Source organism: Nycticebus coucang, chromosome 5 (assembly GCF_027406575.1).
Source record: "Nycticebus coucang isolate mNycCou1 chromosome 5, mNycCou1.pri, whole genome shotgun sequence".
Classification (NCBI taxonomy): domain Eukaryota; kingdom Metazoa; phylum Chordata; class Mammalia; order Primates; family Lorisidae; genus Nycticebus; species Nycticebus coucang.
Genome location: NC_069784.1, coordinates 122,185,247 through 122,211,889, shown reverse-complemented (window position 1 = coordinate 122,211,889; position 26,643 = coordinate 122,185,247). Strand labels below are relative to the sequence as shown.

At 38.0% G+C, this 26,643-nt stretch overlaps 1 protein-coding gene and 1 non-coding gene across 3 annotated transcripts in view; one reads left to right on the top strand and one right to left on the bottom strand.

The window, feature by feature from the left end:
- Positions 1-25,864, bottom strand: part of GRM1 (glutamate metabotropic receptor 1) — a 378,348-nt gene extending 352,484 nt beyond the window's left edge. For both annotated transcript variants that reach the window (XM_053592650.1, XM_053592651.1), the window contains exons 1-2: positions 25,715-25,864; positions 23,288-24,294 (exon numbers count right to left, since the gene is read on the bottom strand). In XM_053592650.1, the coding sequence (XP_053448625.1) occupies positions 23,288-23,987 (700 nt within the window). In that variant the 5' untranslated portion in view covers positions 23,988-24,294; positions 25,715-25,864. The remainder of the gene's footprint in view (positions 1-23,287; positions 24,295-25,714) is intronic.
- On the top strand, positions 3,760-3,866 carry LOC128586890 (U6 spliceosomal RNA). Its single transcript, XR_008380348.1, has one exon. It is a non-coding gene; the product is annotated as a U6 spliceosomal RNA (small nuclear RNA).
- Positions 25,865-26,643: the final 779 nt, after the last annotated feature.

Here is a 26,643-nt window from a genome sequence, read left to right as displayed (position 1 = left end):
GTGGATAATTATACAATAGTTTAAGAAAATAACTGATACTTTCATTTAACAGTAAATCAGAACAAATTGAGCACCCCTATGCACCTTACAAGGTACAAGACGTGTTACCAGCAGCCCGACAAATCGTGATTACCTAAAATTCAGGGGAATAGCAAGATTCTATCACTTATTTTCCTCTATTTAAGCAGGATTTAAAGAGTCTATATTAAGAAGCATGTCTTACTCATCTTTTATCCCTTGCACTCAATAACTGTTGAATTTAATTTAAATGTCAGAAGCAAGTCTTTAGTTTATTGAGATTTAGCTCAAAGACTGACACTGTCGCTAAACACAATTAGAGATTTTTTTTGAAAAGTCCTATAAATGGTACTCTCCATATATTATGTGGAACCTCCTTCTCCTTTCAGTTAAAAGTAAGGCAAATTCATGTAATAATAATAGGATGTACACAGTGGCCCCCAAATATGGCTGTGCCAGTAGACTTTGCGGGTGACAAGGTGTGTAAAAGTTCAAGTCCTAGAACACCATTCCCAGCACGGTGATACCCAGTGATACCCCCAGATAGTTCTATAGTTACGTGGGGATCACAGGTGGGCATGAAGGAGCCCTGGGGTAAATACCGGATTCTTAGAACTGCTGTGCCATAAAGTATCACATGACTTTGAATGGGATTCAGTCTGTCAATCCTTTCTTTATTCATCCTCTAAGAAGTCATAGAAAACACACTATTACATTCTATGGGTTTTAACTTCCTCATCTGCAAAATGAAGACTTTGGAATAGACGATCTGAAATCCTCTCAAACTCTAACTCTATCCTATAATCTACACTGTAGTCTTTCCACCTGCATTTGTCATATATCACCTTATATAAAGCAATCTGTGCATTTGTTTTAAAGCTCCCTATTGAAGTCAGCAAATACACATTGAAAACATATTATTATACTGTAAGATCCAAATTCTGGGGATATGTTGGACAAAACCTGACTCTTGCTTGGTGTGCTAAATTCTCAATAAATATTTTTTGAGTAAATGAATTAAAAGAATGGATGGAAAAACAGAATTTCCCTAACCTGTTTAAGTCTCAACATGCTCAACTAGCAAAGCCACGTACAGAAAATTTACCTTTTAAATAATGAATATAAAGAAAGGCTATATCTTTTTTATTTTTATTTATTTATTTATTTATTTATTTATTTTTTAGAGACAGAGTCTCACTTTGTTGCCCTCAGTAGAGTGTCTCACAGCAACCTCCAGCTCTTGGGCTTAGGTGATTCTCTTGCCTCAGCCTCCCGAGTAGCTGGGACTACAGGTGCCCACCACAACATATAGCTAGTTTTTGTTGCTATTGTTGCAGTTTGGCCAAGGCCGGGTTCGAACCCACAACCCTCAGTATATGGGGCCGGTGCCCTACCCACTGAGCCACAGGCACTGCCCAAGAAAGGCTTTATCTTAAGGCTAAAAGTGGATTATTGAAAACTATGTTGAGAAGAACTATGTTACTGAATCTTGGAGAATGGATACCATTATTGAATTGGCAATGTCTGGACACATATTTGTCATTTCTGTTGTAAACATAAAACCTTGGGTTTATTCATTCATAAAATACGTATTGCAAACCTTTTGAATGGAAGGCACGGTTCTAAGCTCTGAAAATAGAGCAGTGTCCTATTAGTAGGTGAGACTAAGTATGTAAAGAATTGCATAAATGAGATAATTTCCAGTATTAGTAAATAGTATAAAGTAAATAAAACAAATCAATAAGATGAAATGTGAGAGAGGAAGGGTAATATTTTAGGTAGAGAAGGACTTTCTACCTAAAAACGCATTTGAACTAAGGCCTAAATAAAAAGCAGCAGCCAGATAAAAAAAGATCTGAAGGAAATGGATTTCAGCCAGGAACAGCCAACACCAAGGCCTGAATTGGGGGCCACCTTTCATGTTCTCAAGGATGGCAAGGAGTCCCATGGCTGAATATAAGAGAGGATGGGGTGGCTGATGCTAGAAGATACAGTGAAGACTTGCCCTTTACATTTATAATACCAAATTCATTCTCTTTCCCCCTTCTCCTCTGCTTCTAGATCTTTTCCTCATAGAAAGGGCTGTGGACAGCTCAGCCTACTTTCCAGCCTCCCTCAGGGATTCAGCAGCTGGGCTAGGCGTGTACAAGCTTTAATTCTCCCCAGGTAATTCTTATGAGCAGCCAGAGGTAAGAACCATTGCTGTAAGAAAAAATAAATCTCAAGATATAAGCCAAAGAAAGACTGGATTTATGGCCCATAAAAGACTAAGAAAGGAATGCAATAAAATAAATACAGTGTTGATGAAATTTTGACTACCGAAATCACCCCCAAATCTCTACTTCCTTCCCTCAGACAAAAAGAAAATAGCTTTTTCTAAGTCTCACAACAACTCTTAAGAACAATACCTACTTCATAATGGTCAAGTTATTTCAACTAATATTTGCTGTATATGTGCAAAGAGTTAAGACAGAAGCTATGAGAATCACAAGAAAGATAAGCTACATCTTACCCTAGAGAAAATTACAACCAGCACCACAAATACCTACTCTCAGCCTCATGATCTTGTTGATAAGACTTCAGCCCTCCTTGACCCCATGCAGCCACTATTTCCTGCCTAGGGCCCTTTCAGGTGGCAGCCTTGTACATAACAGCAGCCATTTCTGTATGTAATCCAGGAAGATTATGTAAGTGTGCCTAGGAAATGATAGTGATGATGATTAAAGATGACCATCAGGGACCTTCAGGAAATGCTACAAATGTGTTCATAGCTAAAATACACTAAAAATTATGAAACAGAAATAACCTTTGACGTCCTCCAACTGGCCTTTGCAGGACTGGCTGTCCCCTGCAGGCACCACTCTGCCATGCCTATCCTAAACACTTATCTGAAAACCCGGGGATCATAACTGATAATAGCTTCAAGTGATGCTTTCCAATCGTATGTACTGCCTTTTAATAGCATCCTGTTAAGCACCCAAAATTTCCCAGATGAAAAGTAGTTAAGAGAGGGGAGCTGTTAAATGCCCCAGGGGCTCCACGGACATCCCTCATATTATTCTTTATGTGGAATCTCCTCTTTTCCCCTCTACCAGTAAATTCTGTGCTGGCGCCAGTGAGTCTTTGCAAAAGATCTCGGATGAGAGCACAGTGGGAAGAAAAGTCACTCCCCATAGAAGCTAACCAAGATAGAATACAGGATATCAGACCACCATGACATTAGCCTGTATGGTGTGCATATGTATTGTATTGAGTTCTTATTCTTACCTTGGTAACTACAAGTAAGTATAATTATAATCTCTGGTTGAGATTATAGGCTATTTGAGGAGTAAGTTTAGAGATATTGAGTGATTTGCTGAACATCACACAGCTCAACATAACAAAGATGGAATAAGAAAGCAGATCTGACTCCAGAAGCTTCCTTCTAAGCCACTAATTCCTCTCCTTCATGCCCATAATTTTTACTGTGTGTCTGGTTGAACTGTAACTACAAATGGAAGAACCAAAATTTAAAAATCTCATAGCTCACTCGGTAAGCCAAAGTCATTGGTAGATCCCTCCCAGGAAGAGATCATCAACCTTGCTTTGTTACAAAGCCAGGAGTCTATGTGCCCACCTCACAGAATCACGGGTTCTCAGGGTTGCAGGCTAATTTGGCCCAACCAAATGTGTCTAACATTTGAATTTCTCCTAAAAGCAACAACAATAGCAACAACGACACACAAAGAAATCCAAAATCTCATGCTCGCTTCAGCAGCACATATACTAAAATTGGAACAATACAGAGAAGATTAGCATGGCCCCTGCACAAGGATGACATGCAAATTCATGAAGCGTTCCATATGTTTGCAAGCTAATATGTTCCTTTAGGAAAGAAGTTTGGAGAACACTTAGGGATCTAAATGTAGACGTGCTGTTCAATCCTGCAATTCCTCTACTAGGAGTATATCCAAAAGACCAAAAATGAGTTTGCAACAAAAATATTTGCACCATATTATTCTTTGCAGCTCAATTTGTAATAGCCAAGTCATGGAAAAAGTCCAATTATCCATCGATCCATGAATAGATTAATAAATTGTGGTATATGTACACCTTGGAATATTATGTAACCTTGAAAAAGATGGAAACTTTACCTCTTTTATGTTTACATTGATGGAGCTGGAACATATTCTTCTTAGTAAAGTATCTCAAGAATGGAAGAAAAAGTATTCAATGTATTCAGTACTATTATGAAACCAATTTATGATCACCCACACTTTCATATGAAAGATAAAACACAACTATAGCCCAGGATGAAGGAGAGAAATACAGTGGGACCACACCTATAGTGCATATTGCAAGGGTACATGATACATGTCAAATCTATTAATAAATGTAAAGTATAAATGTCTTAACACAATAATTAAGTAAATGAGATGAAGGCTATGTTAACCAGTTTATGTAAGCATTCCAAATTGTATACGAAATCAGCACATTGTACCCCATAAATGCATTAATGTATACATGATTTGTGTACTTATGATTTAATAAAAAAATTAAAAAGGGGAAAAAAAAAACAAAAATCTCACAACCTGTGCCCAGAATCACAGTAGGAACCAAGTAAAAGAAGCTGGTTTCTCCATAAACCAGTGCTCTATTGGGTAATCAACTGCTTTTAAGAATGAGTCATTTGAGAGCACTGTCCAATTTTAAAGTGTAGAAAATTCCCCAGCACTAAAACCTGAGAAATTTCCAGGATGAAGATAAAGCTTGTCTTCACCTTTGACTGTAAAAATATGGGTGTGATTTTTTTCTCTTTTTTTTAATTACAGAATTTTTCTGAATATATAAAAAAATGAAGACATGTCTTTTTATCATCGTCAGGAGTTACTATGTTTAAAGGTTTTTCAAGAAGGATCAAATGTGCCTTAAAACAAATCAATGCGTAACCATCTCTTACCCTCTGACAACACCTCCCTCTTCTGCTGATGTTCAGCCAAACAGGAGCAAGCTTAATGGTAGAATTGTTTTTTTAAGAGAGACACCACCCTGATGACCTCATTTGAGCCTAATCACCTCTATTAACCCTATATTCAATTAGGGTCATATTCTCAGGTACCAGGCATTAGGACTCCAGCTTACCTTTTGGGGAAAGTATGTGATGCAACTCACAACAAGAACAGATAGCAAAAACAAGAAGTATATTTGAAACATTTTTGGAAAGTACATGTAAATGCTTTAATATCTTTTTTCCTTGAATCATGCAAAGAATGAAAAAGAAAATAATATATTTTTTAGACTCTTAAGTACCATATTTGTGCCAAAATGTCAGTAAGAATACATTTCTTCATAAAGGTCAGGCACACTCAGTTTTTTAATAGTTCCTTCATAGAGAAACAGGAAGCCAAAGATTTCAATACCATGGCCAGCCCAAATGCCTACTATATAATAATCTTGTAATAGAACCACCATTTGGTTATTCGTTTAACGAATATTAATCAAAAGCCCTATCTGCTTAACACAATGTCAAACCTTACAAAGACATGGGGGAAATAAGGTACATGCTGTATGGAGCATGTCACCTGCTTTCAAAGAGGTGAATTATGTTTCTTGTTTTGCATGCCTTACGAGTCTATGAGGCATCATTTCTGATGAATCCAGAATGTGTGCTCCCCAAGGCAGAATTCCAGGAATCCATACATGGTATCAAAGAGTGACATAAGGTGTGATCTTGCCATGTCACCAAGGGTGGCATCATGGCTAGGTGTTAAGTGGGAAATACGCCTGTCATATGCCATCTTTCACATGAAAAACAATTCACATTTTCACCCAAGTCCCATCTCCAACGCTGTAACCATTTTTCTGGATTAAGGTTTGGCTCCAATAAATAGACACAATAGCCCCCAATTCAATAAGTACCAGCCTGAATTTTTCACTAGATAAATTCCATAGATAAATACACTGCAAAAGGCTGAGAACATAACCTCCCCACATGCAGAAGTGAAGCGAAGTTATCCATGCATGATGCTAGAGGGGATGGCAGATTTGGGTGACAGGTGGCCCGCCTCTCCGCCAAGAAGAAGGCGTTGCTCCTGGCAGTTTTTTTAACTGAGGCATGTGACCTAAGTAGTGGCATTTCACAGCTGAGAAACCAGCTTGTGATATGCCTTTTGCTTCACTGAGAGGCGGGCCACATGTCCACAGAGGCTGCAACTCTAGCTGCAAAACATTGCAATATGTTTGCCTGCATCTTTCCTAAAATCAAATATTTATGTTGCTCTGGAAATGCAAATGGACTTTATGATTAATGACATTTTACCAGGAAAAAAAAGAAAGTGACTTCTTTTGCAAAGGTGTCACTTTCTAGCACAAATGCTACAAAAAGGAAAAAATGTACCAAAAAGTGAGTGGGCAGAAAAAGTTAAAAATAAGTCGCTATTTATCAGTCTTTGGTAGAAATTTGCAAAAGAAGGTCTACTTTATTTTGACTAACATAACAGATGGAAGACAAATTCAAATTCTAACATTCTCACCACTCTGACATCTGAGTGCATGTTTCCAACCACTCTTTCACAAATTCTCCCTAGGTGTCTACTCCAGAGAAACTGAACAGCTCACCATTACCCATACACCTGTTACCACTTTACTCAGCCATTATTCACATGACTTTGTTTATGTGAGATTCCGTTTCCATCTAGCCCTTCATTTGCAAGAGTAGCTATCATCTAAGACTGAGTTCTAATGCCACATAATCCAAGATACCAAGCCAATATCCCCGGTAAGAAGTAATCTGCCTCTCTCTTAAAATTCCACACCCTCTCATGTCAATGTAGCAAGAACTATGTCTCTGTCTCTCCTTGTAGAATATAAGCAATGGCAAGAATTTCAAGACAACCATAAAATCTGGAAACATAGCTATGCTATTTTACTATATTATAATTTATAGAATCTCTATTTATCTAATTTATCTATAATTTATAGAATCTCTTACAGAGATCTTCTTTTGTTAACTGACCTTATTGATATCTGCACACCTGGATTCATTTTTGATACCTGATGGCTGGCACACTGCCAATGGATTACTAGGAACTATATTTGTAGAATAAATTAACTGGTTGGCTGGTTGATATGAAGCTGAGGCTTGCATTTCAATACAAAGACTAATGGTGGAAGAAAATCAGATAGTAGGCAGACCATGTGAGGAGATAAAGGTAAATGATCAGGAGAGGCTCCAGGGACTGACGAGAGCAAAATCTAGGCTTATCATTTAAAAATTCTGAATGATAGTGGTTGATTATAACTTTCTGGGAAATATAAAGGACAGAGGGCAAATATTAATAGTGAAAATGAGAAAATAATAAAATAAGCTGTGGTAGAATACACCGCAACTATCCATATTCACATAAAAGTGTGTAGTTTCCCAGGAGCTTCCATATCAGCTCAGCTGCTCCTCATAGGAAACTTGGAAGAAAGGCATGGAAGACTCCTTACAAATGAGAAGACAGACTTCATGGACTTGTCCAAAGTCATAGGTGCAGCTGACTGAGGAAGATAGATCAAACCCAGGTCCTTCTGCGCATAACACCTCCCACTGCACATGGGCACTGAATAACAGGAGAAGAGAGAGAAACAGATACTAATATTCATACAAAGGAAGAGAATGAAAAAGATTTAATATCTGAGAGTTTTAATTCGCAGGAAAATCGTGATTCTTTTCTCAATTATTAGAAAGGTACCCACAAAACATGCTATATTCTAATTTTATGAGAAAAAGGCAAATAAAAATAATTCATTAAGAATTTAGTAAAAATACAAAATTTTCAAGGTTGTTGTGTTTTGGAAATTGAATGAATAGCTTGTTTCATTTATGTTTATAGTAGTAGGCAGTAAGAATTGATGGGAAGCCCTGCAAGCTCTTGCATCATCAAACTCCTTACTAAGGGAGAAAAGGCATCTGGAACAAAAGCCCAAGCTGAATTTGATTGAACAAATATTTATTGAGTGCCTACAGTGTACAAATCCCTCTCCTCTTAGCTAAAGGTTCTAAGATCTTACCCTCTAGCCAGTTATAATCTACCAGAAGAGATATTTCACTAGGGTAGGATAATTTAGTGAGAGAAAGCATTCATGTAACCAGAAATTTGCTTAACTACAGTGCTACATTCAGCAATTAATCAGGTTAGCTAATGCATATTTTTAAAAATCATTGAGTATAAGAAATGAACATATAAATATCTTTAGTATAATTTTCTAAATTTGCATATTATAAAAGCCATTTTCTGCCTATTTGAGCAGCATAAAATGTTGCCTTTAGACAATGACGGTGAAGGCAATCATTTATAAGTGTGTGAGAAATCATATACAGTACACTATCAAAAGAAGTTCACTACCAGAAAAGATCTCCAGAGCTTCTATCTCATGGTCCAGGAACCAATGGTATCAATACCTCCTGAAAGCCTAGTAGAAATGCAGACTCTCAGGACTATCCAGCCCTACTGAATCAGAATCTGCAATTTAACAAGTTCCCTAGATGATTTTTATGCACACTGAAGTTTAAGAAGACTCCTCTAGTGCATTCCTCTGCACCTAAGAGAGCCTAAAAATAACCTACTGAAAGGGAGAATATAAGAACTTCAAAAATTAATCACTTACTTGATATTTTTTTTCATTTCATAAGAAGTAATTTCTTTTCAAATAAGATTTTACTTTTAAAATGGCAGATCAAGAATATAACATAATAAACTCCCCTTAAGCATGTACCAACATAGAAGAAAAAGATGACATTTGCCTTTTAAGTTTCAAATCTGGCCTTTCTAGTCAAAAGCAAAGGGTAAATCATCCCTCACATGCGTCAATCTATAGTGCCTCCCTCTACTCTTTGTAATTTAATGATCATTTGTCAGTACTATTAAGGGATATATGATGTCTTTTAGTGTCCCATCCTACATCAGGCTCAGTTTCCCAAGTTAAATCATGTTAACCTCAGTGCAAAAAAAAGTGACGGACAAGACAGCATCCTAGGTATTGTACCTACCTAGAACATGCATCACTAGCCACCAGACTACAAGCAATTCTGTCTGGAAGGCACAAGAGGAAAACATCAGGTAAAGTTAGGAAGTGAGCAAAAAGGTAGCTCCCTCTCCATTTGTCACTGAGCAGTCACTTTACAAACAGATTTATTTTTCCCAGATTTTATTTATTTTTATTTTAAGAATGAGAAAAGAGGAAAAGAGGAGAGGAGACTGCCATAAATTCACAAGGCACAGTAGCCCTCCTCATTATCGAACATGGAAGGTAAAACATCCGAGCACATCCTCGTAGCAGGCCCCAGAATGTACCGAGGAAGGAGATAACAGCAATGGACAGAGCATTGATACAGGATGTGGGACTTTTCTAACTAATCTGAAGGAGCATGATTCTATTCTGTTGTGTGACCAACACTCAAGGATTCTTCTGCACACACAAGGTACATAGAAAATTTTTCTTCCATCTTTAGCATGTTAAACTATGAATGTAAAAAACCTTCTCCTTCCACAGAAATTTCCTGGTAAGGATCTTACCTACAGGGGTTCACTTCAATTTACATATATAATGTCTTGCTTCTTCCCCAAATAAAGTTGAGATGTTTCACAATTATAAAAACATACAAAATAATGCTGTTGAAGTGAAGTAGAATTAGCTAACATCCATGAACATAAGCTTGAATGTTTCTGTGATTGAGCATTAAATTTAGTTTTGATCTTCCTGTGGGCAAGAGAAAAACAGAAAATGTAATATTATCGTTACCAGTTAAGATGAAACATGTTAGCCCTTCAAGAGAAAAAATGGTCTTGTAGAATTAAAACCTAAAAAGCATTTGTTTATAATGGATTTTATACAAGGACATTTGAACAACACAAGCAATATCTTCAAAAAATATGAAAATTATTTATATTATTTATATTTCCAATCCTTGTTCTGACCTTTAAAAAATCAAAAAGGAAAATATATGGACATGCAATTTAGAAAAGGCAATTCTTCAAAAAAAAAAGAAAAGGCAATTCTTCAAAAATAAATAAAATTATGTATGTAATACTTAGGAAAACTAGTTTTATGCAGAGAGGATGATAATGATCTCTTAGATGTTACTCTTAAATATCAATTCCTTTATCTGGTCTAATAAGGATAATTCCAGGCTGTGATATCTGGTGAGCACCTGGTAGCCTATGAAATTAGTTAAAGAAAAGATTCTGGTGTTTTGGACATTGGGCCAGCAGGTGGCCAAGTTAATGAACCTCTATGAAAACTGAAATTCCTTGCTTGTATCTGGGGGCTGTATGCTACTGAAGAAATATCAGAACTGTATGAACTAACACTACCAGAAATACATGGTTTCTCAGTTGGGCCCTCCAAAAATCTACTCTGTTGGTATTTGACTGCTTCTTCACCCTTTCTAGTCTTCTCATTGAATAATTGAGAAGACAAAATCTCCAATGTGTTATTTTTAAACCTTCTTTCTTCCTCTTCCCCAAACTTAACTATATCCCCACTTAGAGGAAAAGCTTCTTTTGAAGGCTGGCCCTGCCACAATTTTGTCTTACCTTGTCAACAAACTTGCATCATCAATTATTATCAAAATTTTCTTTTCTCCTCCTTCTCTTTCATCAGCCTTTATAAAAGCTTAAATCTATCCCATCCTGGAGAAATTTTTCACTTAGAACTGCCTCTCTCTCTAGTACCATTGTATCAACCACCTTTCCTTGTAAGTCTCTAGAACAATGCAGTATATTGGCCTCCATTTCCTCCTAGCTCTGCTCTTTCAATAGATTTAGAAATCAAAAGATTATTGGAAAGGCAGGTTCTAGAAGGAAGTAGAGGCTACTTGCTATTATCTGAATGTCCCCCAAAATTTATATGTTGAAACTTAATCCCCATTGTGGTAGTATTAAGATATGGAGCCTTTTGAGAAGTGACTAAGTCACTCTCATCCCTCATAAATGGATTAGGGACTTATAAAAAGACTAAAGGTAACTAGCTCAGGCTCCCTTTGACCTTCTGATCCTTACACCATATGCAGACACAGTGTTTGTTTCCTCTGGAGGATGCAGCAAAAAAGCATCATCTTGGAAGCAGAGAGCAGTCCTTCACCAGACACTAAACCTGCTGGTGCCTTGATCTTGGACTTCTCAGCCTCTAGAACTGTGAGAACATAAATTTCTAGTGTTTAAATTTATCCATTCTCCAGGAATTATGTCACCAAAATGGTGGAATGCAAGCAATCTAGCTTCTCTCTTCTCCACAGAAACAACTACCTAGTGCCAAGATTATCAACACCAATATCCCAGAATTCAAAACCATGAAGATTCTTAGGGACAAAGAAAAGTGAACAATTATGAGCAGAAAACAAAGGGAATAACAAATTGGAGATAAGGTTCAATAGCATTACACTGTAAGAGATGTGTTCATGGGTCCTCTGCATAAACCCCAAACCAGTTTCTCCAAGCAGCAGGGAAACCCCTTTGAGGAAAGTCTGCCAATCCAGCATGGGTAGTGATTTAAATGTTAGAGCTGTGACAAACCTGAACTTAGGGCACCACCTAGTGCCAAAAATGAGGCAGCAATCTAGTGCTAAAGGGGCTCAACAGGCAAACAGGACCTCTAAGTGCACATCACTGGAAAGACCAAACCAACCCAGACAATAAAGACTGAAATAAATAATCCTTTGATGAAAAGACATAGATATATTTATGTCAATAATGACAATAGCAAACAGGGAATCATGATCTCCCCAAATGGAAAAAGCAAGGAGCCAGTGACCAACCCAATAATACATCATATGGAAGCTCTCAGATTAAGAATTCAAAATAGGAGTCCTAAAGAAAGTCAGTGAGTTCCACGATAACACAGAAACTCAGCTCAGAACTTGATCAAAGAAATTGAACAAGAAGATTGAAATAATTTTTAAAAAAGAAAACAGAAACCCTGGAACTGATCAATATGTTGGCTGAACTAAAAAATGCATCTGAAGGTCTCAAAAGCAGAACTGATCATACAAAAGCAAGATCAGTGAACTCAAAGACAGACTATGTGAAAATACACAGAGGAGAAAAAAGTTAAAAATGAAAAGAAAAAAAGAAAGAGAGAAGAGAGGGAGGGAGGAAGGAAAAGAAGAAAGAGAGAAAGAAAGAAAGAAAGAAAGAAAGAAAGAAAGAAAGAAAGAAAGAAAGGAAGGAAGGAAGGAAGGAAGGAAGGAAGGAAGGAAGGAAGGAAGGAAGGAAGGAAGGAAGGAAGGAAGGAAGCCTTTGAGTGCACCTCTAAAGGCATTGGCCTTCAAGAGAGAGTTGAGAAAGAGCAAGAGCTAGAAATAACAACAAAAAACTTTCCAACACTAGAGAAAGACATAAGGATCCAGGTACAAGAAGGGCAGAGAACTCCATAGAGATTTGACCCAAATAAGACTGCTCCAAGGTATAATAGTCAAATTTTCAAAGGTCAAAAACAAAGAGAGGATCCTAAAAGCAGCAAGAGAAAAGAAACAAATAAAATAAAGGAGCTTCAATTCTTCTAACAACAGACTTCTCAGCAGAAACCACACAGGCCAGGAGGGAATGAGATGAAATATTCAAAGCGCTGAAGGGGAAAAAAAAACTGACAACTGAAAATACTGTACCCAGCAATAAATGTAGAATAAAGACTTTCCCAGACAAACAAAACCTGAGGGATTTCCTCACCACCAAGCCAGTTTTGCAAGAAATGCTAAAGGGAGTTCTTCAATCCAAAATCAAAGACACTGTCATGCAATAAGCAAATCTTCTAATGTGAAAAAAGAAAGTCACTGGTAAAAGGAAGCATACAGAAAAATTCAGACACTCTAATACTGTAATTGTGGTGTATAAATTACCCTGTATCAGGTATTTTGTTACAGAAGCAATAATGAACTAAGACACAACTGTTTCTGTAGTCCTCCCTCTCTTTCCTGTCAGCTCTCTTTGTCCTTGCTACCTTCTTGAAACTCTCTCATCCTTGACTTCCATAACATCTGATTTTTTGTGTTTCTTCCTCTTTATCTTACTTTTATAACTATTTCTTCTCCTTCCTTTTTCTGTATCTTTTCTCATTTTCACCTTCTCCAACTTTCTGCCCTCGACCTTCTTCTTTTTTCACTCTATATGCTCCTCCTTGGCAATCTCATCCACTCTCATGTCTTCAACTATAGCTATTTGTTGACAAATAGCAAATATACTTCTATTTGTCTAGATCTGTGGGTCTATGGAATATCTCATCATTGTTGTCCAGTAGATACCATAAACTCAACTACCCTAAAACTCACTTTTCCCAACCTTTGCTTCCTCTTTTAGTCTCTTTTCAGTCCTACAAAATAGAAATCTGGGAGTCATTCTAGACTTCTTTTTCTCCTGGATCCTCATAACAAATTGGCCACTAAATCCTATCTCCAGGCACATAGCTGTCAAATTCATTCCTCCTTTCTTTTCCCATTGACCCTTTAGCAAAGCTCTCATCATCCCTTGACTAAACTGATTAATTAAATTGATTTCTCCATTACCTCCTTGAATTATCAATGACTTCCCAACTTCCAATATCACTTTTTTTATTAATCTCTCTCTCCAAAGCTTTCAGCATCTCCTTTCCAAAATAGAAATCTGATCATGGTTCCTTCTTGCTTAAAACCCTTCACTGGCTTACCATGTTTACAAAGTGGGGTCTAAATTCCTTGGCTTGATAAGCATGCATGTCCTGCCTTGACTTTCCAACCTGATTCTTCTTCACTTCTTTTCTCCAGAATTAGCCGTATATTTAGGGTTCCCTGAAAACCCTTTATTTTCTATGTCAATACTTACATTCACTCTTTTGCTTCCTTCTCTTATTTTCTAATGAAGTGGGCCTCAAATATCACCTCTCACTTCTCTGAGGCTTCCCTCACTCTTTCCCTGGCCCATAAATAGCTAGTTGAACTTCTGTCTGTTACCTCTCTACCTTATACCTACTCAGTTGCACTTAGCAAACTAAGGAGTGATTCCTATATGGTGTTAGGAGGAATTATATTTCCTCTGTCTCTGTTCCTCGATGACTACAGCAGAGGTTAGCCCAGAGAAGGTGGTCACTAAACATATATTTAAATAAGACAAAAATATGGACCTGGACTTCTTCCTTACAAGAGAGTAATATCTATTGATCAAAAAGTGAAATAACAGATAGTATACTTATTTATCCAGGAAAGGTGATATTATTTGTTTATTTTAAGTTGTTTCCACTATTTCAATATCCTTTTCAGGATATCCTATTTCAACCTTTTAAGATCTTTCATAAAATTTTTCTCCCTTTGAACATCAGCAATTTGTTTATTGAATCTTTGAACCTTTTTCTACCGTTTATAAGGAACAAATTATACAAGGTGTTAGAGCACCACAGAGAACAGAGGAAACTGCTTCAGATTATCTTGTCTAACAATAGCTGTGAAATAAGCTGTCCAGCCAAAGGACAAAGGGCCACATGTTGTGTGTGCAGTTGTTATAAAGAGAGAAAATGAGAAGCCAAATATATGCTTTTCAATATTAGCAAATCAACAAGATATATCTTTTCCCTCTTTTTTTCATACCACACCCTAGAAATTTTCCTGTACTTATTTCACATAGGATCATTATTAGGCTAGGGAAATCTTCTGAATTAAGGTTAGAATAACCTGACAACAATAATGATACCTTGCATTTACCTAGATGACTGTAAAAAGCACTGTCATCTCTGGTCTGCACAGTAAACTTGGGGTATTGTTTTTTGTTCATTTTACCATCATGGCTCTCTAAACATAGCTAATTCCATTAATCCTTTCTGTCAATCCTGTCCTAGACTTCTAGAATCCAACCCTAGCCACTTTCTCTAATTTCCTCATTCTTATTCACTCCTCACCCCTCCTAATTACTTGTTATAGAGATGGTGCATGTATCACAGAAATCTCTGACAAAGGGTGATCCCCTACTCTTAACCACAATCCTCACAAAGAAGTAATCCTTTCTTCTTTCATTTTAACAAGGTGTTCCCTTCTGATGTTATTTATTTTTCCACCCTGAAAGAGCTGGAAGGTGAATAACTTATAATCTCTTCACATAGAGCTTCATGTGGAGTAACCATTCTAAGTTTTAAGTTTCTCTGCTAAAGGAGCTTAATTCCAAAATGACAACAGCACATACTTAAAGGTGGAGTTCCTTGAATGCAGAATAGGAATCAGATTCGTTAATAATCCAGACCTTCTAGGGAAATTTGGAGAATAAGTGAGTTGGGAGCTAGTGAAGTTGAAGAAGAGAAGAGGCTTCTATTTTTCAGAGGCTTTCTAGCGCTTAAGTTTTCAAAGAAAAAACACTGTTGAACACAGAGTTGAGATCAACAAACTACGATGATATGTATCCATGGGTTGAAGGCAAAGTTGGAATTACCCAAACAAAGGCAAGAGTGGAGATGAAAAGAAAACTATCACTCAATGAGAATCTAAGTGACAGCTGAAAATTGGGAAGAATTAGCTGAACTACATAACATGAATCTCCTGAGGGGAATGCATGATGGTGGGTCATATGAGTTAAAGAGAAAACAAACAAACTTTAAGTATCTAAAATAAACCTAAATTAGTCCTGGCTTTGCCAGCAATAAATTTTATCATTTTGAGCAAGACATTTTCTTTATTTTTCCAGACCTTTGTTTTTTTATTTGTAACATGGGAAAGTTTCCTAAAATCTATACACTTTTATCTTAGCCATGAATTTCATTTTTCTCTCATGTTACCAGATTTGGAGATCAAAAATTTATACCTGACTAACTGATTTCTTGCACTTGCACAATATTCATCTGTTGAGAAGAATCTGTCTTTTTGGTGGTAGTTCAGCAAAAGCAATGGAAAGGTATTTATGGATACTATCCCCTTGTTTTCTGAAATACTGCTGTTAGATATCATGGTAGTGATTATCATTCACATTTTATAAATGAAACTGAAAACAACATGCAATATTTCCCATAGTCATTTGTGCATTTTTCAAAAAAGTGATTAAATGCACTTTTATAAGCCATTAGCCTATAACTACTTATATATTTTTATGTCTCTTCCAATGATTACCAAATTCTTGACAATTACAGTACTTGTGGTAATAACAATAACAGTTATGATTGTGATTATTGTTATTTGCTAATCAAAAAATTTTGGCTCCCCAAATTCTTGTGCATCAATTGCCAATTAGAGCTTTTACCTGAATTATTTAGAAAATTGCCTTGAATCTTCAATTTGTTGTCTATGAAGTGAGTAAAAATGATGATCCCAAAACTGGTAGATGAGGATGTCTGAGCACCAAGTTTGTGCTTGAGCAAATAAATTCTCTTCATAAAAGCATTAATGTTTTATTTAGTACTAACATGCTATAAGTTTGGAAAAGCAAAGCTTCTTGTGAGACTGAAGACAATTAAAATGGTAATTTCTAATGTAAGTTAAGATTTAAAATATTTGAGACATTCATGGAGAACAATTAAATAGAAAAAAAGAAGTAAATATTTCTACATAAATTTGAAATCCTAATGATGGGGCTTTGTTGGATAAGACAGAGACATTCTTTTGATGAAGCTTGATGTCTCGCCTTGACTCTGGTTTTCAATGATGGCTTCTTTGAAAATTGATAATTTTCTCATATTGAGATGCTTTTTCTAACACAGTTATCAGAACAGCATGTGCCACGAGTTTTTCAGTGACTGTAGGTGCTTACTACACTATTGTATCCTTGACTTTGGTCCTCCAGTCTACAAAGAGAGGAGATACAACTAACGGTCCCATTTAGTCGTATACTAAAAATACGACTTTTGGTTAATCCCTATGATAACATCATGGTTATTAAAATTCGATAAAACAGAGAAAAACATTAGTGCCTGAAGAAGAATGGCAACTGTGAAGTCATAAGGCAAAAACATAAAGTAGACGATACTACCATCAGTTTACCCTATGCAGGCCCCTCATTATAAAATTCACTGTGGAACAAATGTAGTCATAGAATAACTATATGGAACAAGAATCAAAAAGAGTTCCAGTTTCCTCAAAATAATAAAAGCATCTATCTTTTTATCTTTGTATTCCATCTCAATTTTATACACTTAATTATCTGCTCAGTAAATACTGATTAATAATTTAGAAAATGAGTTCAATAAATTTAGCCAATATATGAGAAAAACCCCAAAAGATCAAAACTCATAGATTTGGCTATCTGAAGCCACTTTGGGTAGGAAAAAATGGTTTTATACTTTTCAACAAGCTTCATGATTACTACTATATCCCAGTACAGGCAACAATTTATATTCATGATTACTTGATTTTTTTCATGGAAAGTGTATGTTAAATTGAGCATTCTATTTAAAAGAAGTTAGGGAACTTATACAATAGTGTTTGCAAAAATCACCTTATAAAGTGTTTTAAATATAAAAAGTTGAGGTTTAGGGGCTAACTCTCAAATATAAAGAATACAGGTAGCTCAGCTAGAGAATCAAGGTCATGGGTAAACAGGTATTACTTGGATGCAAAAAATTTTTTTAAATCACAAATAAATAACTATCCTTGGCTATTCTTTTGTCCACTAACCTACTCTTGCTAAAAATGTTATGTCCTCTTGACCTAAGTTTACATTAAATTGAACATGTTAAATGTAAACATGTGCTATTTAAATGTAAAGAATTATGAGTTTGAAACCTACTCATAATAAACCTGTTAATTACACCAAAATTCTCCTAGTCATCCTCAATTGAAAAACCGAAGGTATATTCAGCTCTTCTCTCTTCATTCCTCTTTCCTATATCAAATTCTCCATAAAGAATTCTTTTGCAGCATTTTTTTATACTTCCCAATTATTTTAACAGCTTTGAACCTAGTAACCTTTTGAAGTTGGCTTTCACCTTTCCCATTCAATGCCTCTCCCCTACACATTTCAGTAAAAATTTGCTTTATTTTAATTATCTTTCAATGATGTCAAACTCTCCTTGGACATATCTTTTCTAAAACCAAAAATTTGTGGCACATGTTTGTACATCCCCATTGCTTGTCCTTCATTTCTATTAAGACTCATGTAATCACAGAGTATTAGAACCCACTCCACTCTTTGACATTAGTTCCCACCCCCTATCTTTATTCCAGCTAGGCAGACCTGCTTATTTTTTCCAAATAATGGAGATATTTTCAATACTACCTCTAACTTTTACAAGTTAGGTATTATGTTTTCAAACAAAACACTAAGCAAAAATTCCCTTTCTCTAGCACTTTTCTAAATAATTACACCACTGATATTTTCTTTCATTGTTCTTCAAAATTGTATGGACTTATATTTCTAAATGCCTATACTGCAATTATTGTCTTTATTTATTTTACATGTATTCAAACTATATTCCCTTTAGAGTATAAATGCCTTAGTAACTGATACTAACTCATCAAATTTCTCATGTAAAGATTTTATGCAATAAATTTTCACTTAGAGCTATCTATTATGATGGCTTTTCATTTAAACTATTTACAGTTGTTCATGTAAGGTGTTCTCGGGATTTAATTTTATGTATTAGAACATAAATAAGACAGAATCAAGAGTGAAATTCCATACCCCTTCACCTGCAAACTAAGTAGTGGTTAATTCTGATGGTTACTCGGCCTGAGAACACAAAGCTGGGATGTGAAGGTAAGTTAAGTTATCAAAATCCCAGAATTCACAGGTAAGTTATAAAAGCATATTTAAACTAATAATTTTACATGTAAAATTAAATCAACAACAATGTTAGCTGTTAAGCATTAAAGGAAAGTGATATGGTTTAATTGCAGCATATAATTTTTTTAAAGGCTTTGGGATATTAATTGATCTAAGATCTACTTGAATCAACTATGATAAAACTAAATTCAGAACATATGAGTGAAGGCTCGGTGCCTGTGGCTCAAGCGGCTAAGGCACCAGCCATATACACCTGAGCTGGCGGGTTCGAATCCAGCCCGGGCCCACCAAACAGCAATGACAACTACAACCAAAAAATAGCCAGGCATTGTGGTGGGCGCCTGTAGTCCCAGCTACTTGGGAGGTGGAGGCAAGAGAATCGCTTGAGCCCAGGAGTTTGAGGTTGCTGTGAGCTGTGATGCCATGGCACTCTACCCAGGGCAACAGCTTGAGGCTCTGTCTCAAAAAAAAAAAAAAAAAAAAGAACATATGAGTGAAGACACTAGTAAGATATGGCATAAAAGAGAGAAGATTCATTGGTGAAAAATACCACTTGGAACAGGAGTTGGAATTGTTTAGATGACACCCGGTTGTAGATGGAGAATATGTAGAAATTTCAGAGAATCCTTTTTATGTCATTGTATAACAGAACTGACTAAAAGTCAGGTGAAATTCCACTTTTGAATTTAACTTCTATATTCTACCATTCTCTTTAGGAACCCTAAACACAGTTAGAAAACTTAGAGCATGGGCAAGCATGTAATAGTAGTGGTTTAAGCATCCCTAATTGGTTGCCATGAATAACCTTTCAATACACTCCCAGTGCTATTATATGATACACCAGGGCAATTTATTGAGGTAATTTCCTATGATGTAGGTTACAATCAAGACAAGAAAGGTATAGACGCATAAATAGGAAATACAATTCTTAATAGATATAAAATTATTAAGTGTCATTGTATTAGTTAAAGTGGCAGTTAACTTGTATACTTATGGCTTATATTCCTCTGATGATTTTAGATTTTAAATTAAGTTTTACATTAAACAGAAAAGGTATTCAAAAACAAAAAAATAAGATTTTGAAAAGAACCCAAACAAGGCCAATTTTATATAAAATGTAACAAATGTTAAAAAAGAAAATTTGCATCACAATGAAAATCTAAATGTAAACAAAAAGCCACCCTAAAATGAATATTTGCATAAGGGAAGCAGCATCACTAAATCCCTTAATATGTCAATACTCATATGACTATCAAAGAAAAAAATACTAAGGAGAAAGGCTTAAAACAAATGAAAATGTATCCAATCAAAAAAACTTTTTGAAGGTATGAATTCAAAAAATATTTCTTATTGGACTTGTCCAATGCTTTGAAATCAATCAAGTAGAATTATTAAGTATTGTTTTCTACAAACTTTTGAAATGATAAATTTGGTTTTTGATGGGGAATCTTATAAGAATAAATGAAATGCAGTGTCCTTGGATGAGATACTCTTCCCAGAAGTAGGCTATTTCTGTACCCTATACTAAGCAAATTCAAAGACTCACATTCCAGGTGAGCAGCTTACTCCAAAGCACATTCAAATTTTATCTGTGGATAGGGCTCTAGTACTTGAATATCCCACCTCCTTCTTGACAGATCTATCTGAACATTCTCCTTAGAAACCAATTATGAACAATTTCTGGATAGTCTATCACAGATAACTCTATGTACACTGATCCTCTTCTATGTCAGGGAAATTGGCAGTTGTCATGGCCAGAGGACAACTATGGTACAAATGACGTAATAAAGGATTGAAAAGAAAGTAAAAGAATATAACAACTAAATTCTACCTTGTTGGAAAAAAAAAAGGAAAAAAAAGAAATACCTCCAAGCTATAGAAATAAAAAATAATGTAAAAAAATTTTTTGGAAATTAAAAAAATGTTATTTTGAAGTCATCAAAAATTAACCACAGAAGTGAAAGTATACTAGTTCAGTCACTGTGTGCTTCTGACATTAACTATACTGATCTAACTTCTAATTTAAGAAATGGTGGTAATCAGTTGACTAGGAAATGGCTAATTTGGAAAGGAGAGGCGAAGGTTACTGAAGGTCCTTGAATTTCTGAGCTCCAAATTACCAATGTCTAGACAAATTGGCTCCCTTGCATGTGGTCTTAGCTGCTATTTGACAGGAGACTGTCACCAGTAGGTGACCCCCTAAGTATGAAAGCAGGACAATTACTGAATGATCCAAGAGAGAGCCTGTAGGCCAGTGTACCACAAGTCTCCAAGAAGCAGGAGGGCAAAGCCTCTCAGAAGAAATGAAGTTTTAGTTGGAGCTTACACAAAGAAGCCTGCATCAAATATCTTTGCAAAAAGAAGAAAATAAAAGCAATTTATTCTTCACAGATGTTGTCTGATAAGAAAAGTAACTTTGAGAAAAAACAAGACATTATATGTAAATGTCAAGGTGAATGGTGTAGTCTCATGTTAATAAACACCAAAGTCAGCTTTGATGCTGTTGTATGAACACATTCCAGTCTGGAATTAACTGCTCTAATAATATAGAGATATTATTTCTGCCATACGGTACCAATCGGAAGAAAGAAAGGAAACATAATAATCCAAACCATGGATGAAATTGTAATATGAGTCCTTCCTCAATAATGTTAGCAATCAGAAGTCAATTAATTTTCCAAAATCATAATTCTAGTTCTAAGAAAACACCTCAGTACTAGCTGTTATTTTCAGAAATGTGATGCAATTGAAAAACAGACTAAAGGGGGTTCTTCTACTCCCCTCTTCCCCCCCCCAAAAATTATCTTATAATGAAATATGAAAAATAAAACTACTGCATAAAAGCAAAAAAGCATTACTTCTTTCTGAAGGAAGAATTTTACACTTACAATTATAGAGCTCAATGGGGGAGAATTATTAAATCTTTAAATAAATCACATTTAATCTATAATTGCCATTCTCTTTGGAGAGCTTCATCCAATGCTGATATTCAATACATTTCTCACTTTTGCTTTCAGGATGTTCCACATAAGCAATAGAGGAAACTATATTGAACATTAAAATGTAGGAAATTAACATTAAACATTCAAATGTAAGTAATTAACACCTGAAATTAATTTTGTCTTAAAAAATTAATGAGTTTTGTTCAAAAAGTATTAAGTTCGTGATTAAAAATTAAGATTCAGAAGCCTGAGTCAGTTGTTGGAAGTCACAGTATCACAGCAGAAAGTTCTTTTACAAACACAAAGTCTAAGATTACGAAGTGTAATTCTACATTATTTTTGTTTGTTCTGAAAGCTTTGTTTCCTTTATAAATTAAAGCTTCTGTTTTCATTAACAATAACCATATAGCCAATCTATAAATATGCTTCTTAATTTCTATAACCAAGTTTACACTGCAAGCTGAATATTGTGAAAATATCAAAAGAACACAAAACCAGGTCTATGGCTTTTTAAAAAATAATATGATTTTTAAAGATATGAATGCAGCAATACCATCAAGATTTTCTTCTATATGCCAGCAAATAAATGTGAATTGTCCTAGAGGTTAATCTATAACCAGGAATCTCAGTTTCTTCATAAACCTGCTGAGGGAGTTAAGAGTAGATGAGCTCAAAAATCTCATTTTATCCAAAAATCTATGTAGTCTGTGTGAAGAGGGTAAAGAAAAATCTTTGTATAAGAAATTCTTCGAGAATTCACATCTGTAAGTCTCTGGGGAAAAAAAATCACTTTTATCCTTTAGGTAAATATATTTTATTTTTAAAAACCATTTTAAACCTGGTATCTGCTATCTTTTTATTAGTAATTTATAAATGTTCTAACTTTAGATTCTAATGTGCACATTCTTGGGTTAGAAGAAAAAGATCAGAAACCAAAACTCAAATCCGAGAGGTCATCAGTTACTATTTCACATAAAACAAGATAATATGGGGGGGGGGTAAGGGAATCTGGACAATTTTAGCATATGAAGCAAGAAGAAAATAAATGTCTTAATTATCTACTTTTTCTTTGTAACTAAGGTACTCCAGAATTTTAAAAGTGGGACATTTTTATGCTGAGGGAGATGACTTCATTAATCCTGCATTCATAGGGAAGTTCCGGCCTGTAACAGGGGGCACAAGAGGACAAAGACACACCTTCAGTGTTCAAGACAAGATAAAGCCTCCAAGCCCAATTTTCGGGAAAGTGACTTCTTTTTGCTAATCACTCACAATCGATTAGCTGATTAAGCTTGAAAACTCATAGCTAGTCACTGAAGGGCAATATAACACCTTAGAAAATAAGGGTCCCAAACACAAAACTCAGACTGCAGGGCAAACAAGCATCTCAGTGAAATCTACAGCTGGACCCTGCACGGAGAGTTTAATAGGTTTTCAGCGCCCACTATCCCTAGGAACACCTCGGGATACCGTTTTCCACACTGTAATCATAGAGGAATGAGGGTAAAAGGCGACGCCTGGGTGGGCGTGAGCGGAGTTATTTGTTCCACACGGTGCCAGAAATAAACAGGAAGGACACTATGATCCCAGAGCCACATCATGCAACGCCCTGGCGTGCTCAGTACCGAATTGAATGCCTACCTTCTGTGTGGACTGCAGAAACATACGTCCAATTGTAACGCTTGACTATGTCGAGCATCGCCCTTGCCTGCAAAGTGTCAGAAGGGACAACCCTCAGGAAGTATTTGTACAAAGTTTTGTCACTCAGGTCGATGCTCGTGGCGGAATAAGCGATCTGGGGGATGTCGAAGAGCTGGAGCAGGTTCTGCACTTGAATCGCTACAGAGCTGGAGCCCGGACCGATCACGCCCGCGATGGGCTTCTTAGTCCTGCCTGGGGGGAGGGACTGGCCGTCAGGCAGGCACCGGTTGAGCCCATCCCTTTCGTCCCGAATGGAAATCAGAGAGTCCCTGATGAACTCGATGCTCTGCTCCAGAGCCACCGACGAGTGCCAGCAGGAGTCCCGGATCTCGCTCCCCAGGGTGATGTTGGGCAGGAGCACCGGGTCCGCGTTGATCTTGTCCAACGTGTGGAACATGGCCTCCACCCTCTGGATGCCATACTGCTCCCTGATCTCCCCACACTTCCTCTCGGGCACCTTCTCGGCCGGAGGCTGGTGGTGGACCGAGAAGAGAGCCCCGATGATGACATCTCCGTCCATTCTGGCCACCGAGCGCTGAGAAGACGCTCCAGCCAGCAACACTTTCCTGCCGGGGCTTCTGCAGAGAAGGGGCATCTCCAAAACGATCGCTGGGAAGAAAATCAAAAGGAGCCACACCATGGTGGAGAGGACGAGGTCCACAGCCGGCCAGCCACGTTCGCACGCTGGTCTCCTGCAGGCTGCCGGCGCTCACCACCAGACACTGCCTCTCCCGGCTTGGTCCCCCTGTCAACACTGCTTGTCCAATGCCTTCGCCGCCTCCGCCACCGCCTCCCTCCCCGTTGCCTTCTCCTCTGGGTCCTCGGCGACCGCCTCCACACCCTGGAGGCGTTTTTAGGGGAACACGAATCCCCGTTCTTCACCGGTGCATCAAGGTAAATTGCTCAAGAGTACAATCGGAGTCCCGTTGGCAGCGGTGAGCTGGACACTGCTGATAAAAGACAGACAAAATCAAAGCCCTGTCATCATCAAAGGACCTGGGTTGAAACTCCGGGGTCAGTGTGGTCACTAGTTGCCCCATCCATTTCATTTTGGCACATCCTGGTACCTGCTTCAGGGGCGGCTTGGGAGGCAGCTCTGGTCAACAGGAGGTGGAAGGTGGTGTATCTGTCCCCTGAGTCCTCAGCGGTCCCAGGCAGCGCAGAGTCCCCCGGACCTGCCCGCTCCTCCAGCCTCAAATCTCTCCTGGTGTCCAGATACCTATCGTGCTGACTGACCCGGTGGGCGGTGGGCGATGGGGGATGGAAGGGGAGAAGCTGCTAGGTCATTCAACCCAAGAGAACTTTGTGAATCTGGAAAGATCAACTTTTTCCCAGAAGAAAATTTGGAAACTCATTGTAAAGGTGGAAGCTCCACTTTAAAATGAACACGAACAAGGGATGCCCCTGTTACTTTAACTTTGCGGGGTTCAGGAGACCCTGACATACAATCCAAGCAGTAAATATACATTTGCCAGCTTGGGGAAAATCCATATTAGTTACTAAGGCAACGACTGGTAAAGTCACCGCGTGTAGGAGTTTGGTATCTTTCCCCCCAAGAAGTCAGGCTTACTGCGATGTTCAAGGAGAAGGGGTGCAGATAAGGTAACTTGTTTCCCGCGATGGGGGAGGGTTTTGGAGGCGCTCCTACATTCGCCTAAATCTGGACCTTTTGGCTTTGCACAGTTGCTAGCAAGAAAACGGAGAGGAGCTTCGGTGTTGCTCTCCCGGAGGCAGCCTGCGCCCTGACGCCTTCAGGACCCTGGACAGTGCTGGGTCCGGCCGCCGAGGCATTTTCCCCGAGGGAAAGGGCCTGCAAGGGACGCTTTGAACAGTGAACTGCAATTCCTTGACCCTTTGCTCTGTCAACCCTCCTCCTCCGCGATTTTTACGCGCGCACGCACACACACACACACACACACACACACACCCGCGCGAGCTCACACACACACACACACACACCCCTCCCCTCGCTTTTCCACCATCCCTCCACCCTCATTCTCTTCGCCTCGCACAGCTTCTGCAGGTACATACTCAAATCCAACCGCTTCGGGGACAGAGGCGCCAAATCTCAGCCGCCTGCGGGGCTGAAGTTGGCTCCCTTTTTCAAGGTGAGAGTTGACGGAAAGGGGGCTATGGAAGCGGGGGAGAAGAGCAAAGCAGGTGAAGCAGGCAAAGGGAGAAACACAACCCAGGCTCATCCGTGGGTCCCGACGCTTCCCAGGGATGCAGGACTAAAATATAAGAGGATGCGCCTGGGACCAGGAGGGAAATCTGATAGATTCAGACTTCGGCTGCCGTTGTGGGTGGGTTTCACCGCGAGGAAGTATCCGCTCACCTGAGCCTATCTGGAAGGCATGGATTTGAGACGTACCTGAGTCGAGGTAGGTAGCTCTGTGGTCCCGGGGCCATCGGACCACAGACCAGGGCCGCGCTCCGTATGAGACGCCTCAGCTCCGATCCAGACGGTGTCAGGATGCGATCTGGGCTGTACACTAGTGCCCTCTTTCTTCAGCACTATTTTACCGCAAGGGAAAAAGGAGGGGGAGGGAAGGAAGGGGGAAAAAAAAAAAAACAGGTCACCCAAGGCTTGTCTATTATCTCATGCATAAAAAAATCAGTCGTTTGATAGAAGGGAGAAAAGCTAGAGAGAAGTGGGAAAAATTAATTCCTTTACTACCAGACGGGTCTCAGAGAATCTACCAGATGTGTGAATAGTCAGATCTGGCCTGATGAGGGGGAACCGCCTGAGCTGTTTTGGCGGATATGTTTGTATATATCTCAGTGACTCAAATATTTCCTCTCTCTGGAAGTAAAATTGCTGCAGAGGGAAACAGCGTGTAAGTACATGTGTAGACATCCAGGGGAAGCCTCTACAAGTAGGTGCAAGGGAGAGGGGGAAGAGCTCCTGGGGTGGGAGCAGGAGAAGGAGGGCCTGCACACCACGAATTAAGATAAACCAAGAGAGGACAGACCGTGGCTGCATTTCCAGGTCAAGATGTAACTAAATTAAGAAGGCGAGTCAGGTCACATGAAAATACTGGAGTGACAAACACTTATCCAAAATCCTCCCAGGGTGCGATCACTTTCCCAACAGGTCTATGGTGTTGCTTCTTACTGTGTGAAAAGTGGAAGTTAAATCACATTCCTCTGGGAACATGTTGGCTGAGCAGAATGTGTCCTCGGTTTTTCAGAGAGAAAAGACAAGTGACACTGTGCCTTTCCACTCTTGTTCAAAGCTTTCTATTTATGTCATCTGCAGAGCAGAGCAATCAGCTTATGTGGGTCCCTTATGGGTC